Genomic DNA, 12557 nt, shown 5'->3' on the forward strand with positions numbered 1-12557 from the left:
AAGTTTTTTGTAAATGTGAATTGTTCTGTGCATATATGAATTTTTTTAATGTATTATTTTTAAGACTGATCTGACTCCATGCATTAGATCTAAAGGAATTTTAGTGGAATTCTCCATTCATCTTTGAAGGACACACAACCCTGCTAAATATATATTTGCACTTTGTGCTCACATGACCAGGTTGATCAATAAGTAGACAGGTCAGCGTTGTGCAAGAATCACTCTCAGACCACTCTCTAAACACAGAAGTATATTTGTCAACGTCAGTAAAAGGGGACAATCATTATGTCCTCGCATGAGGTTTTCATGCAACATAATAGAGGGAAAAGTTGCCATAGAGGGTGCAGCATCAAATATGGTCTCGGTACAAATATGGAAGCAACACGGATGCCAGCAAAAGTAAGAGCTACACGTGTACTGAGAGTGTGGGCATGTATGGAGTTCATGAGCTAATGTGTTTGTACAAAGCAGGAGCACCTGGAGAATTCAGGTCATGGAATGTCAGTCATTGCATAAAACAAAAACAAAAAACTCATAAGCAGTGCCGTTCTCTTTACACCTGTTCATTCAATAGTGGAAATAAGCCCTTAGTGATCACTTTCAGTATTCATAGACTCTATCTAAAGGTGAAACATGATCATAAATTATAGTGTTGTACATTCCTGTCTATGTTGTTTAATGGAAACCTAACAATGATGATTTTGAGTACCATAAGATGCAGAGTAAAGTTGCCGCAGGATAAAGTCACGAGTTTGCTGCTTCAAATCGGGGTTTCAAAAACGTACTTGCATACAAAGATATCATAAAGAGCTACACAAAGTGATACTATAAACGTAGCACAGACACACACATACGCCAGAACATGCAAACCTTCACTCTTGCGTATACAAACAAACGCGCATAACCGCACGCACACAGATGAAGCGCTTCAAATGATATGTGCTACCAGTGTCCTCCGTTCAAAACACAGCGGAATGTACGCCAAAAAAAAAGAGAAAAGCTTTGAATTATCTCACATCTCGGTTCAACAATAACAAAATCACCCTTGGTAAAATACACGGCATAAACATAAAAAATAAATCAAAATAAATAAAGAAATATGGAAGCAAACCATGTATTTACAGCAAACCAAATGAACAGAATTCAAGAATGGGATCCTCAGCCTTCTCTTTGTAAAAATAAAGATCATGAGCGCCAGAGCGGAAAAATCCCAACATTCAGTCCATCAGTCCATCGCGGGTCAGCAGGAGGCTAAGATTTGGATACTGTCTGAAGCTACATAATACTGCCGTAAGATGCACGCGAGTAAAAAGACGCCTATAACTGCCTTCCTTCGTAGTCCTAACATGGTTCTATATGCATTTATACTGTATATACACATAAATATCGATATAAAAAGTCGAGCTGTGCCCTCACAAAACAAAGGGAGCAGAGAAACAAAACAGCACAGATTTTAAACACAAGAGGCTCGGGAGCGCATGCACTGCACGATTCCTAAAAAGGAACATTCCTTTCCAAAATAATCTGGACTCTGGAAGAGGATCAGCTTTTTTTTTTGGAGTCGAAAACTCCGCCAGCTTCTGCAGAGACTAGGCCGGATGACACGCAGCAGACAGAAGATCTTGTCTTGGCAGGTGTTGTCTTTGTTCTTCAGATGTATGCATGTCCTTTCTGGGAAAAAGAAACTGAAAGTAAAATCGTTGCACTTTTTTTTCTTGAAACTATTCCGTCTGGAACACAAAGGAGAATGAGATATAAGAGCTTTCATGCATTTAGTGCCGGTTGTCTGGAGCGACTCAAAACTGCGAAGCGCTGCTGGGGTCACACTGCAGTAGCCGCACAATGGAGGGATCACTTTTGGCACCTTTTATGAACTCTTCCAAAGACAGCTTGCCTAGAAGGGGAACACAGAAATGGTGGAGAGAGAAGTTGAGAAGATATTAAAAAAAAAAACCTGATGTTTGCCAAGGACACTGCACAGTTCAGTTCAAAATAACTCATTTGAATTATTTAATGACAAACATTTCACTTGATAGAAAACCCTTTTTAGGATGTTCTCAAGGTAACAATGCTTGTGTAATACAGTGGGTACAGAAAGTATTCACACCCCCTTAATTTTTTCACTGTTATATTGAAGTGATTTGCTAAATCTAAGTTCATTTTTTTTCTTCATTATTGTACACACAGCACCCCATATTGACAGAAAAACACTGAATTGTTGACATTTTTTTCAGATGTAATAAAAAAGAAAAACTGAAATATCACATGTTCCAAGTATTCAGACTCATGTGACACTCATATGTTTAACTCAGGTGCTCTGCATTTCTTATGATCATTGGCTGTTTCTCAATTCCAAGAACGCAGAAAACGGACTTGCGTTCTTGTGGTGACCGGTCTTACCAAGTTACCTCAGAAGAACGAACTTAAGAGACCACGAAAACAGAGAATGCGTCCTGTGAGAAATGAGATGCTGTGTTTTTCCCTGGTTCTTCCTGATGGTCACAGGACCTTTTTAATGGAAGATTATTTAAATTATGTTATTTAAATAAACATTACAGCATTCATACATCGATTTTTTATTTTTCCCTTTTTCACAATATATACTATGCATAAACCTTATGCTGTTCATGCCCTTATTAAGATTTTTATGGTAATGTTTACTTTCGTTGTTTCATTTGAGGAAACTCCTGAGATGAATAAGTTATATCTCCGAACTTCAATAATATATCTATATAAAATGCTGTGCTTCTCACCTCCTTTATTCAGTCATGACTTCTGGGACTTCTAGAGCAGTGCTCAAGTCTGCATCGATGTGTCCTCGATATCAAGAGCACATCCTGGAACTTTCACCCGTTTGGTTTCAACTTTGGCGGTTGATAATGACGTTACACGAGAACATGAGGATGCAGGATCGCTGAAGAACGCATATTGAGAAACAGCCAACCTTGAGATGTTTCTACACCTTTGAGTCCAGCTGTGTTTGATTATACTGATTGGACTTGATTAGGAAAGTCACACACCTGTTCATATAGGACCTTACAGCTCATAATGCATGTTAGAGCAAGTGAGAATCATGAGGTCAAAAGAACCGCCTGAAGAGCTCAGAGACAGAATTATGGCAAGGCACAGATCTGGCCAAGGTTACAGAAACATTTCTGCTGCACTGAAGGTTCCGAATGCCGAGTTCAGACTGCATGATTTTCACATTATGGCCTCCATAATCCTTAAATGGAAGAAGCTTGGGAGGACCAGAACCCTTCCTAGAGCTGGCTGTCTAGCCAAACTGAGCTATCGGGTGAGAAGAGCCTTGGTGAGAGAGGTAAAGAAGAACCTAAAGATCACTGTGGCTGAGCTCCAGCGATGGGAGAAAGTTGTAGAAAGTCAACCATCACTGCATCCCTCCAACAGTCAGGGCTTTATTGCAGAGTGGCCCGATGGAACCCTTTTCTCAGTGCAAGATGCATAAAAGCCTTTGGTCTGATGAGACCAAGATAGAACTTTTTGGCCTTAATTCTATAGCATGGTGCTGGCAGCATCATGATGTGGGGGTGTTTTTCAGCTGCAGGGACAGGAAGACTGGTTGCAATCAAGGGAAAGATGAATGCAGCCAAGTACAGGGATATCCTGGATGAAAACCTTCTCCAGAGTGCTCAGGACCTCAGACTGGGCAGAAGACTTACCGTCCATAAAGACAATGACCTCAAGCACACAGATAAAATAATGAAGGAGTGGCTTCACAACAACTGTGTGACTTTTCTTAAAAGCCCAGCCAGAGCCCTGACTTAAACCCAATTAATCCTATCTCGGGACAGACCTAAAAATGGCTGTCCACCAACATTTACCATCCAACCTGACAGAACTGGAGAGGATCTGCAAGGAGAGGATCCCTAAATCCAGGTGTGAAAAACTTGTTGCATCTTTCCCAAAAGACTCACGGCTGTATTAGATCAAAAGGGGGCTTCTACTAAAAACTGAGCAAAGGGTCTGAATACATGTGATATTTCAGTTTTTCTTTTATAAGAAATCTGCAAAAATATAAACATTTCTGTGTTTTACTGTTAGTATGTGGTGCTGTGTGTACATTAATAAGAAAACTAAATCAACAAATTTTAGCAAATGGCTGCAATATAACAAAGAGTGAATACTTTCTGTACCCACTGTTTATAAAAACCCTGATATACGTCAAGCGAAATTGAAGAACAAACTGTTATGTCATTTTTAACAAAATCAGGACAAAATTCAATTTCAAGAGTTCCCACTTAGATATGCTTGGCGTTTAAAGCAGGTTTGGCATGCTGTCCTGGGAGAGAACCCTGAGCTCTGAGATATTTGAGCCCAGGGCTCCCGCCCAGTCGATAAGCATATCAGGAGATCCGAGATCAGGTAGGTCTCGAAAGCTCCCCTTTTAGAAAAGGGAGGAAAAGGAGGAGAAGGGGTGGAAGGGGGATTCTTCCAAACGAAGATAGAGCAGTAGGGAGAAAATGATCCATTTATAGTAAACTAGGATCACTCTGATTGGATTATTACTGATTACAGATGAGTGGCCAGACGTGCTCAATCATATCACGTGTCCTCTCGAAATTAAGTTTATGAAACTTCACTTAATTGGTTTGTATTTCAGGAGTGTGAAGTGTGAAACAGCTTGGCAAAGATTTCTCACTTTATTTTAAAGGAGTCCCATACACTCACCAAATGTACATTTAAAAATACACAAAATACAGTAACAGTAACAAGAACAGTTAATTTGACAAAAAGAGAATTGCTAAATTATTATAATTTCTGTCACTTTACTGACCAAATTAAAGCATCCATACTAAATAAAGTACTGGCTTCATCCGTGTTATATTGTATATTTTGTTTATTATATTAAATGTATATTGTACAGCTCTGAAAGAATCACTTCAAAGTTATTATTGGTTCTATGGATTTTCCATTAATGGGTATGTGTTTTGAGTAAAATGTTCATTTCTGTTTTATTTTATAAACTACTTGTGTGTGTTCAAAAACAATATTTGCAGAAAATGTACATAGGTCAACGTAATAATATTCCATGTTTCAGACCTCAGAAAAAAATGATCTACACGTGAAATACTTTAGATCAACTTATTAAAATTGTCTGGAAATACATATATTAATTGATAATTTTCGTATTTGACATTTCCATTTAAATAACACACAAACATTTTAGTTAAAACGTATTTTTTCCCAGAGCTAAGTTCATTTAGCTAAAATAAAAAATATTAAATAAAACCTTTAATTTGCTGTAAAGTGTGTAAGAGTATAGACTATACGTTTAATGAAATAACTCGCTATTTAAAAATGACACCAGGCCAAATTGAATTCAAATACTCAAGACTCTGCTTACCATCATTGTTCAGGTCCATTTGTCTGAATATCTTATCTGTCCTCTTCTCTGGTGTGGATTCATCCTCAGGCATTTTCATCACCGAAGACACCATCTTATAAATGGCCTGTTAGAGATATGAATAATGAACCAGGTTAAAACAAATGACCTAAAGTATCAGCAGACCCCCTTTATCTATCCTTCACAGATTTAACTGAGTTTATATTCTATTTTATGTTGAATTCTAAGGTGCCATTGTTTTTTAGATAAGAGCATAGCTAAAGTAGTTTCAGCCAGTTCTTGACAGTATTAAGCCGTGGTCACACTGGACTTTTTGCCCCCTTGACCTCCTTTTATGTGCATGCAAATGTATTAAACCAAAAATTTTCACAATCGTGGTTAACTTTGGTAAACCAATGGGAGATTAAAATGTGATCAGTATCAGTATCGTATCATCTTGTTTTATCCCACTCCTTTTCGCAGCATCGTCCAACCAAATTTCGCATATTCAAACTTTAGTGACCACGGCTTTACAGTTCCATATCATAACACTGAATTCTGTTAGTTATTTCACAGTCTACACCTGTCAAAAATAATATTAAAACAAAAAAAGTACCTCATTGCATACTATTCATCCTAAATAGTATATTAAATTGAGTATTCCAAAGATACCCCAATGTTTCTGGTAGAAATTCAAAGTGCCCACAATACACTAAACATTGGATGTGAATTTGATTACAACTACAGGCTACAAACATGGTGGCTGCATATCATCAAAAGTTATGTGGTTAGACTATCAGTTGCCTACAGAGCGCAATGAACTGCCAATTACTCTGGCATATGTTTTATGCAGCAGATTATCTTTCAGCCACAACCCCAGCAATGTGAAACCTCCCATCTGTTATTACTAAAATACAGTGTTCAATAGTTCATTGTCAGTTATACCTTACACATAATTACCAGTTTATTATAGTTCACAGTTTCACCGTGAACTATAAAGCAAACTCAAACTCCACCAGACAAACTTCATATGCTTTTTCAGCTCATATCCAGTAAATCAGAGATTAAGTCAATCAATTATGTAGTGTTTTTGAGGGATAATGATATTCACAGTCAGGCAGACTACTCTCGGCTTAGCCCTCCACCTTTTAAAAGCAGCCGCCGTGATAAAATATGCAACACGCTGCAATCTCTGAGTGCCAGCCAACTGTAACCTCCATGAGCTTGCGGATAATCCCGCCGTTCTGCACACACAGGGATAAACCCCGGTTAAATTTAACTCGTTAATCCCGCAGAGTCCAAGACCATCGCGCAGAATGAAGCTCTGCCAAACCTGGCTAAGGTACCGACCGAGCACGCTAAGCACATGCTAATAGCTTCTGTACTCCCCAGTGCAGAGCATTCAGATCTGGGACGGCACACACTGATGTCTGCACTTAATCTGTCCACCAGGGGTCAGCCTTCACATCTCAGAATTTCTGCAAATTATTAAGACTGTACTGTATGTGTGCTTTGAAATGTCTGCTGGTTAAGAAGAAGAATGTATGAATTTATTACGAATTCAAGATTTATTAAAGATTGTTTGCTAATTAAAAAAAAGACCAGTCAGGCCTCAGACATACATAGTATTTATATACATACTATAAACAGAAGAAATACTAATAGATTTTTTAGAGTATGTATGGTCAGAATTAAAAAAAAATATTAAGAGGAAATGTACAGGTTTGGGGAAATAAACACAAATGGTAAGTTATTACTTGGTGTGTGTTTTGACTAAAATGATCATTTTTGTTTTGAATCATATAGTATTAATTTTGTTTTATTTATCACTTCATTAATGAAAAAATACTAATAATGTGCATTTAAAACATCAGATTCTCAATATTATTATTACAAGAATATACATGAGGAAATGACAAAGGGTTGATAGTAGGGGGTTGGGGGGGGGGGGGGGGGGGGGGGGGGGGCTGGTACGTCCTCCTCACTTTTAGAGACAAACCATTTAGAAGCAGGTGATTAATAATTATTTAACTTTAACATGTCCTCTACGCCCTTGGTTGATATAGACACTGGATATAAAAAGATATTAGATAGACAGACAGACAGACATAGATAGATAGATAGACAGACAGACAGACAGACAGACAGACAGACAGACAGACAGACAGACAGTTAGACAGATAGATAGACAGATAGATAGATAGATAGATAGATAGATAGATAGATAGATAGATAGATAGATAGATAGATAGATAGATAGATAGATAGATAGATAGATAGATAGATAGATAGATAGATAGATAGATAGATAGATAGATAGATAGATAGATAGATAGATAGATAGATAGATAGATAGATAGATAGATAGATAGATAGATAGATATATAGATAGATAGATAGATAGATAGATAGATAGATAGATAGATAGATAGATAGATAGATAGATAGATAGATAGATAGATAGATATCCCTGGGGTATGAAATATTTTAGGCTTGACTGTCAATATAAAGTTGACATCAGAATTATTTGCCCCCCTGAATTATTGCAATCCACCCACCACTTTATTTTTTTCCCCAATTTCTGTTTAACAGAGAAAATTTTTTCAACATATTTCTAAACATAAAAGTTTTAATAACTCATCTCTAATAACGGATTTATTTTATCTTTGCCATGATGACAGTAAATTGTACTAGATATTTTTCAAGACACTTCTATACAGCTTAAAGTGACATTTAAAGGCTTAACTAGGTTAATTAGGTTAACTAGGCAGGTTAGGGTAATTAGGCAAGTTATTGTATAACAATGGTTATAAAAAATATTGTTAAAGGGGCTAATAATTTTGACCTTAAAATGGTGTTTAAAAAATTGAAAACTGCTTTTATCCTAGCCGAAATAAAACAAATAAGACTTTCTCCAAAAGAAAAATATAATCAGACACACTGTGAAAATTTTCTTGCTCTGTTAAACATAATTTGACATAATAAAAACATAATATTTATATCTAAATTTTTATATATAGCCTATATATATGTGTGTATATATATATATATATATATATATATATATATATATATATATATATATATATATATATATATATATATATATATTATAACTTTTTTCATTTATACAATGTTTTCTAAGGATGGATTGAATTGTTTTATTTTTTAATTGTTTTTAATTACCCGATTAATTGGTTTTTATGACCAAATATTTAAATGCAAGTTGCTTTTACAAACAGTTGGATATACTGCAAACTGTCACCATTAATAAACTGCTACAAATCATATTTTATTATTGTTGATTAGCGAATATTAATACAATTGATACGAATTGACATTGATTTATCTTCAGCCATTACGGGTAAATGGTGTAGGAGTGTTTTTTTTTTTTTTGCCCCTTATCTTGATTTCTGCCACAATTCCCCCATTAACTTCTGACCCTGAAATAAAACAACCCTGAACATTATCTGTCAGTTTATGATCAGTAAAATAGCTTATAGTATATACATTTTAACACGTTTGAGAAACATCAAAGCACACTGCAGCAAGAAGAGCTATGAAAGGCTATGACTGCACTCCTAATTAGTCTTGTATTAGGAGGGACAAGAAGAACTGCTCAACATAAATTAAAAATTGCATCTGCTTCTTTTTTGATTCTTTCATTTCTTCAATGATAAAAGCATTTTCCCCTTTTCATCTGACATAATAAGGACACAATAAGTCACTCAACAAGTCAACAAACATGAGAAATATTTTGAGCAATGATTTGCGAGATGCTAAACACTAAATTCAAGCCATCATAAAACTAGTGTTGCTTATTAAGGCTAAATTTTAGAATTATCCCTTATGTACTGTTGGGGATGTTTTCATCCACTCTGGGGTGATTTTGAGTCTAAATTTGGCCACAACATTTTCTGTGTTTCAGCTAGCAGCTAGCAGCTTTTGGTGACAAATCTTATTTTGACACATATTGTAGGAAAATGTTTAGAATTTTTAGAAAAACCTAACAGGGCAGGTTTACTACCCTTCGTTATGTTCATGATGAAAACATCCACTCAATTAAACTGCTGTAAAAAGGCATCAGATAATTATTTTTTTCAATTTTGTTTGCATAAATCTCTTAATTAAGCTCAGTCTTGATCAAAACTACAAAACTGTTTGGAAAATTACAGGATTTTAACTCTTTTAATTGCCAAATTCATAAATGATGTCACTGATTTGATGAAAAAAACACACAAAATGACTGGATTTATTTGGTCATGTGAAACAACATTGCCTTTAATACATTTTTTTGATTAATTTTCATTTTTTTTCCCCCTAATTTACTGTTGGTGGCTGTTTTTGCCCCATTGACTTTATTATTACTACTCTTGACGTCTCAGAACGACATGAAGTAAAAACAAAGACTGTGTATTTACCATCAAATGTGGTTATAATGGAAGTTAATGGGGCAAATACAGCCACCAACAGTAAATTAGGGAGAAATTACCTTGTAATTTTCTAAACATGTTAGTAGTTTTGATCAGGAATGAGGTTGATTTATAGCTGTATGCAAAAAAAGAAAAAATATTTATCTGATGCATTTTTACAGCAGTTTAATTTAGTGGATGTTTTCCTCCTGAACATAACAAACGGATAGTAAATTTGAACAGTGCACAAAGGGTTAAATATATGCGTGTCTGTGTGTGACCCTGGTCCAAAAAACCAATCATTCATACTGTAAGTGTCAATTTAAAAAAAATGAGATTTACATTTTACCTGAACACAGAATAAATATGCTTTCCATTGATGGGTTTGTTGGAAAGAATAGGACAATACTTTTCAATATTATCATTATTTGTGAAAATCTGGAAACTGAGGGTTTAAAAAAAAATCTAAATATTGAGAAAATCACTTTTAATGCCATCTAAATTAAATCCCTAGCAATTAGTAATAGCAGATATTGCTAATCAAAATTGAGTTTCGATATATTTACAATAGGATATGTACTTACTTACAGGGCCATTTACATCGAAGTTGATATTTAGTTTAGCGGCACCATATTGATGTATCGTAACATTTATTTTTTATGAGGAGAGTTGTTAGCTCAATGCTCAAGCCCCAATCTGGAGGACCAGGACATACACACATACACTACAGACCATCTAGCTTATCCAATTCACCTATAGCACATGTCTTTGGACTGTGGGGGAAACCGGAGCACCTGGAGGAAACCCACACGAACACGGGGAGAACAAGCAAACTCCACACAGAAACTGACTTAGCCAGGACTCGAACCAGCGGCCTTCATTCAGTTTTGAACACTTCGGTATGGAACGACATGTAATTATGGCACCCTTGATAGTTTTCACTCTAAAGTGCACTTCAGACGGTCATAAATCCTGTTAGAAACTCACCAAAAGACAGTCACTTGGAGGAACAAAAGAACTAATCCTTTTATTGAAGTATTCAATGAATAACTCATTTAAGAGTCTTAATTTTGTCTCATGATGTTTTCAGGTGTTTTTCCTGCTGTGAGGCGACACCGTTATCCACTGCGCCACCGTGTCGCCGCAATAGGAAATGTCCAAATCAAAATATTGAGAAAATCACCTTTAAGGTTGTCTATATCAGTGGTCCCCAACCTTTTTATCACCGTGGACCGGTCAACGCTTGACAATTTTACCGTGGACCAGGGGATGTTGAGGTTTGTAGGTTGCTAGGCGACCATCAATCGTTTTCATACAGGATGACAAGCTGACAAAACATTGCTGTCACTCTGATACAAGTTTTATTTATGGAGAAAATTTTAAAACAATGCAGTGTTTGGGCGTTCTGTGTTTGTCTAAGGTAATTAGTCTACCGAAATGTGTATATTCCATACAAGCTGAAGCTGATTGATCAGTTCTTATCACGTGACTCGTGGTGCACTGGAAGGTGCGAGCACATCTTAGTGCTTGTGCGCACAAGCCACACACCTCCATTGGAAATAACAAACTGCTAGTGTGAACTCTAAAAAAGACTTGATTTGCGAACGGCCCCTAAAAGGCCCTGTCATTTGCAATCTCCAGCAGTTGATCTTCTTACACAGACATGGTGGATTCACCTGATTTGTTGACAAATGGGTTGCAGATCTATTCCTTGGCAGTTCGTGGGTCCTTTACTGGGCCTTTTCCCCTTCGCAAAAAAACTTTTGTTTCTTACTTATTTTGCCTCTTGTGGGTTAAAATTGGCCGCTCAAGTGACCAAGATGTTAGCGAGAGAATGCAGTCAAAAATTAAAGATTTTTCAAAATAAAAGATCGTTCAGTCTCAGATAGTAAATAAAACTGAAATAATTAATGATTTTTTTGTGCCAATTGATGCACGGGCATGCTTGAGAACCACTTGTCTAAACGAAGTCTAATCAAAAATTAAGTTTTGATATATAAACGATAGGAAATTTACAAAATGTCTTCATAGAGCAAGATTTCTACTTACAATTCTAATTATTTTTGGGATAAAGGAAAATAAATCCATAATTTTGACCCAAACAATGTATTTTGGACTAATTACACAATGCAATTCTTGTTTTGTGGTCATATACACTTACAAATACTGCATTTCTGGCTTCCATATTATGCAATTAATGATTACTATACAATTTGAGTGTGGAACTGGCTGGTTTTAATACCATTATTCAAAAATTTGACTATGAAATAGCAAAAATAGTATGATAATATAAAACTATAACTTTACAAAACAACAACAAAACAACAAATGTGTACATATAATATCATTTTACCTTTACCTACAATTTTTCTAATTGCATATACAGTTGAATTATTAGAATTATTAGCCCCCTTTGATTTAGATTTTTTTTTATATTTCCCAAATGATGTTTAACAGCGCAAGGACATTTTCACAGTGTGTCATATTTTTTCTTCTAAAGAGAGTCTTATTTGTTTTATTTTGGCTAGAATAAAAGCAGGTTTTTTTTAAACACCATTTTAAGATCAAAATTTTTAGCCCCTTCAAGCTAAATTTTTTTTTGATAGTCTACAGAACAAACCATCGTTATACAATAATTTATCTAATTACCCTAGCCTGCCTAGTTAACCTAATTAACCTAGTTAAACCTTTAAATGTCACTTTAATCTGTTTAGAAGTATCTTGAAAAATATCTAGTCAAATATCATTTACTGTCATCATGGCAAAGATAAAATAAATCAGTTATTAGAAATGAGTTATTA

The 12557-nt window shown here is 35.6% G+C and overlaps 1 protein-coding gene across 1 annotated transcript in view; it reads right to left on the reverse strand.

Moving 5' to 3' along the window:
- Window positions 1–237: 237 nt before the first annotated feature.
- Window positions 238–12557, reverse strand: part of hpca (hippocalcin) — a 95888-nt gene continuing 83568 nt past the window's right edge. The window contains exons 4-6 of the mRNA XM_056479535.1: window positions 5366–5471; window positions 1771–1894; window positions 238–1671 (exon numbers count right to left, since the gene is read on the reverse strand). Coding sequence (XP_056335510.1) covers window positions 1797–1894; window positions 5366–5471 — 204 coding nt within the window. The 3' untranslated portion in view covers window positions 238–1671; window positions 1771–1796. The remainder of the gene's footprint in view (window positions 1672–1770; window positions 1895–5365; window positions 5472–12557) is intronic.

Source organism: Danio aesculapii, chromosome 19 (genome assembly GCF_903798145.1).
Source record: "Danio aesculapii chromosome 19, fDanAes4.1, whole genome shotgun sequence".
Classification (NCBI taxonomy): Eukaryota; Metazoa; Chordata; class Actinopteri; order Cypriniformes; family Danionidae; genus Danio; species Danio aesculapii.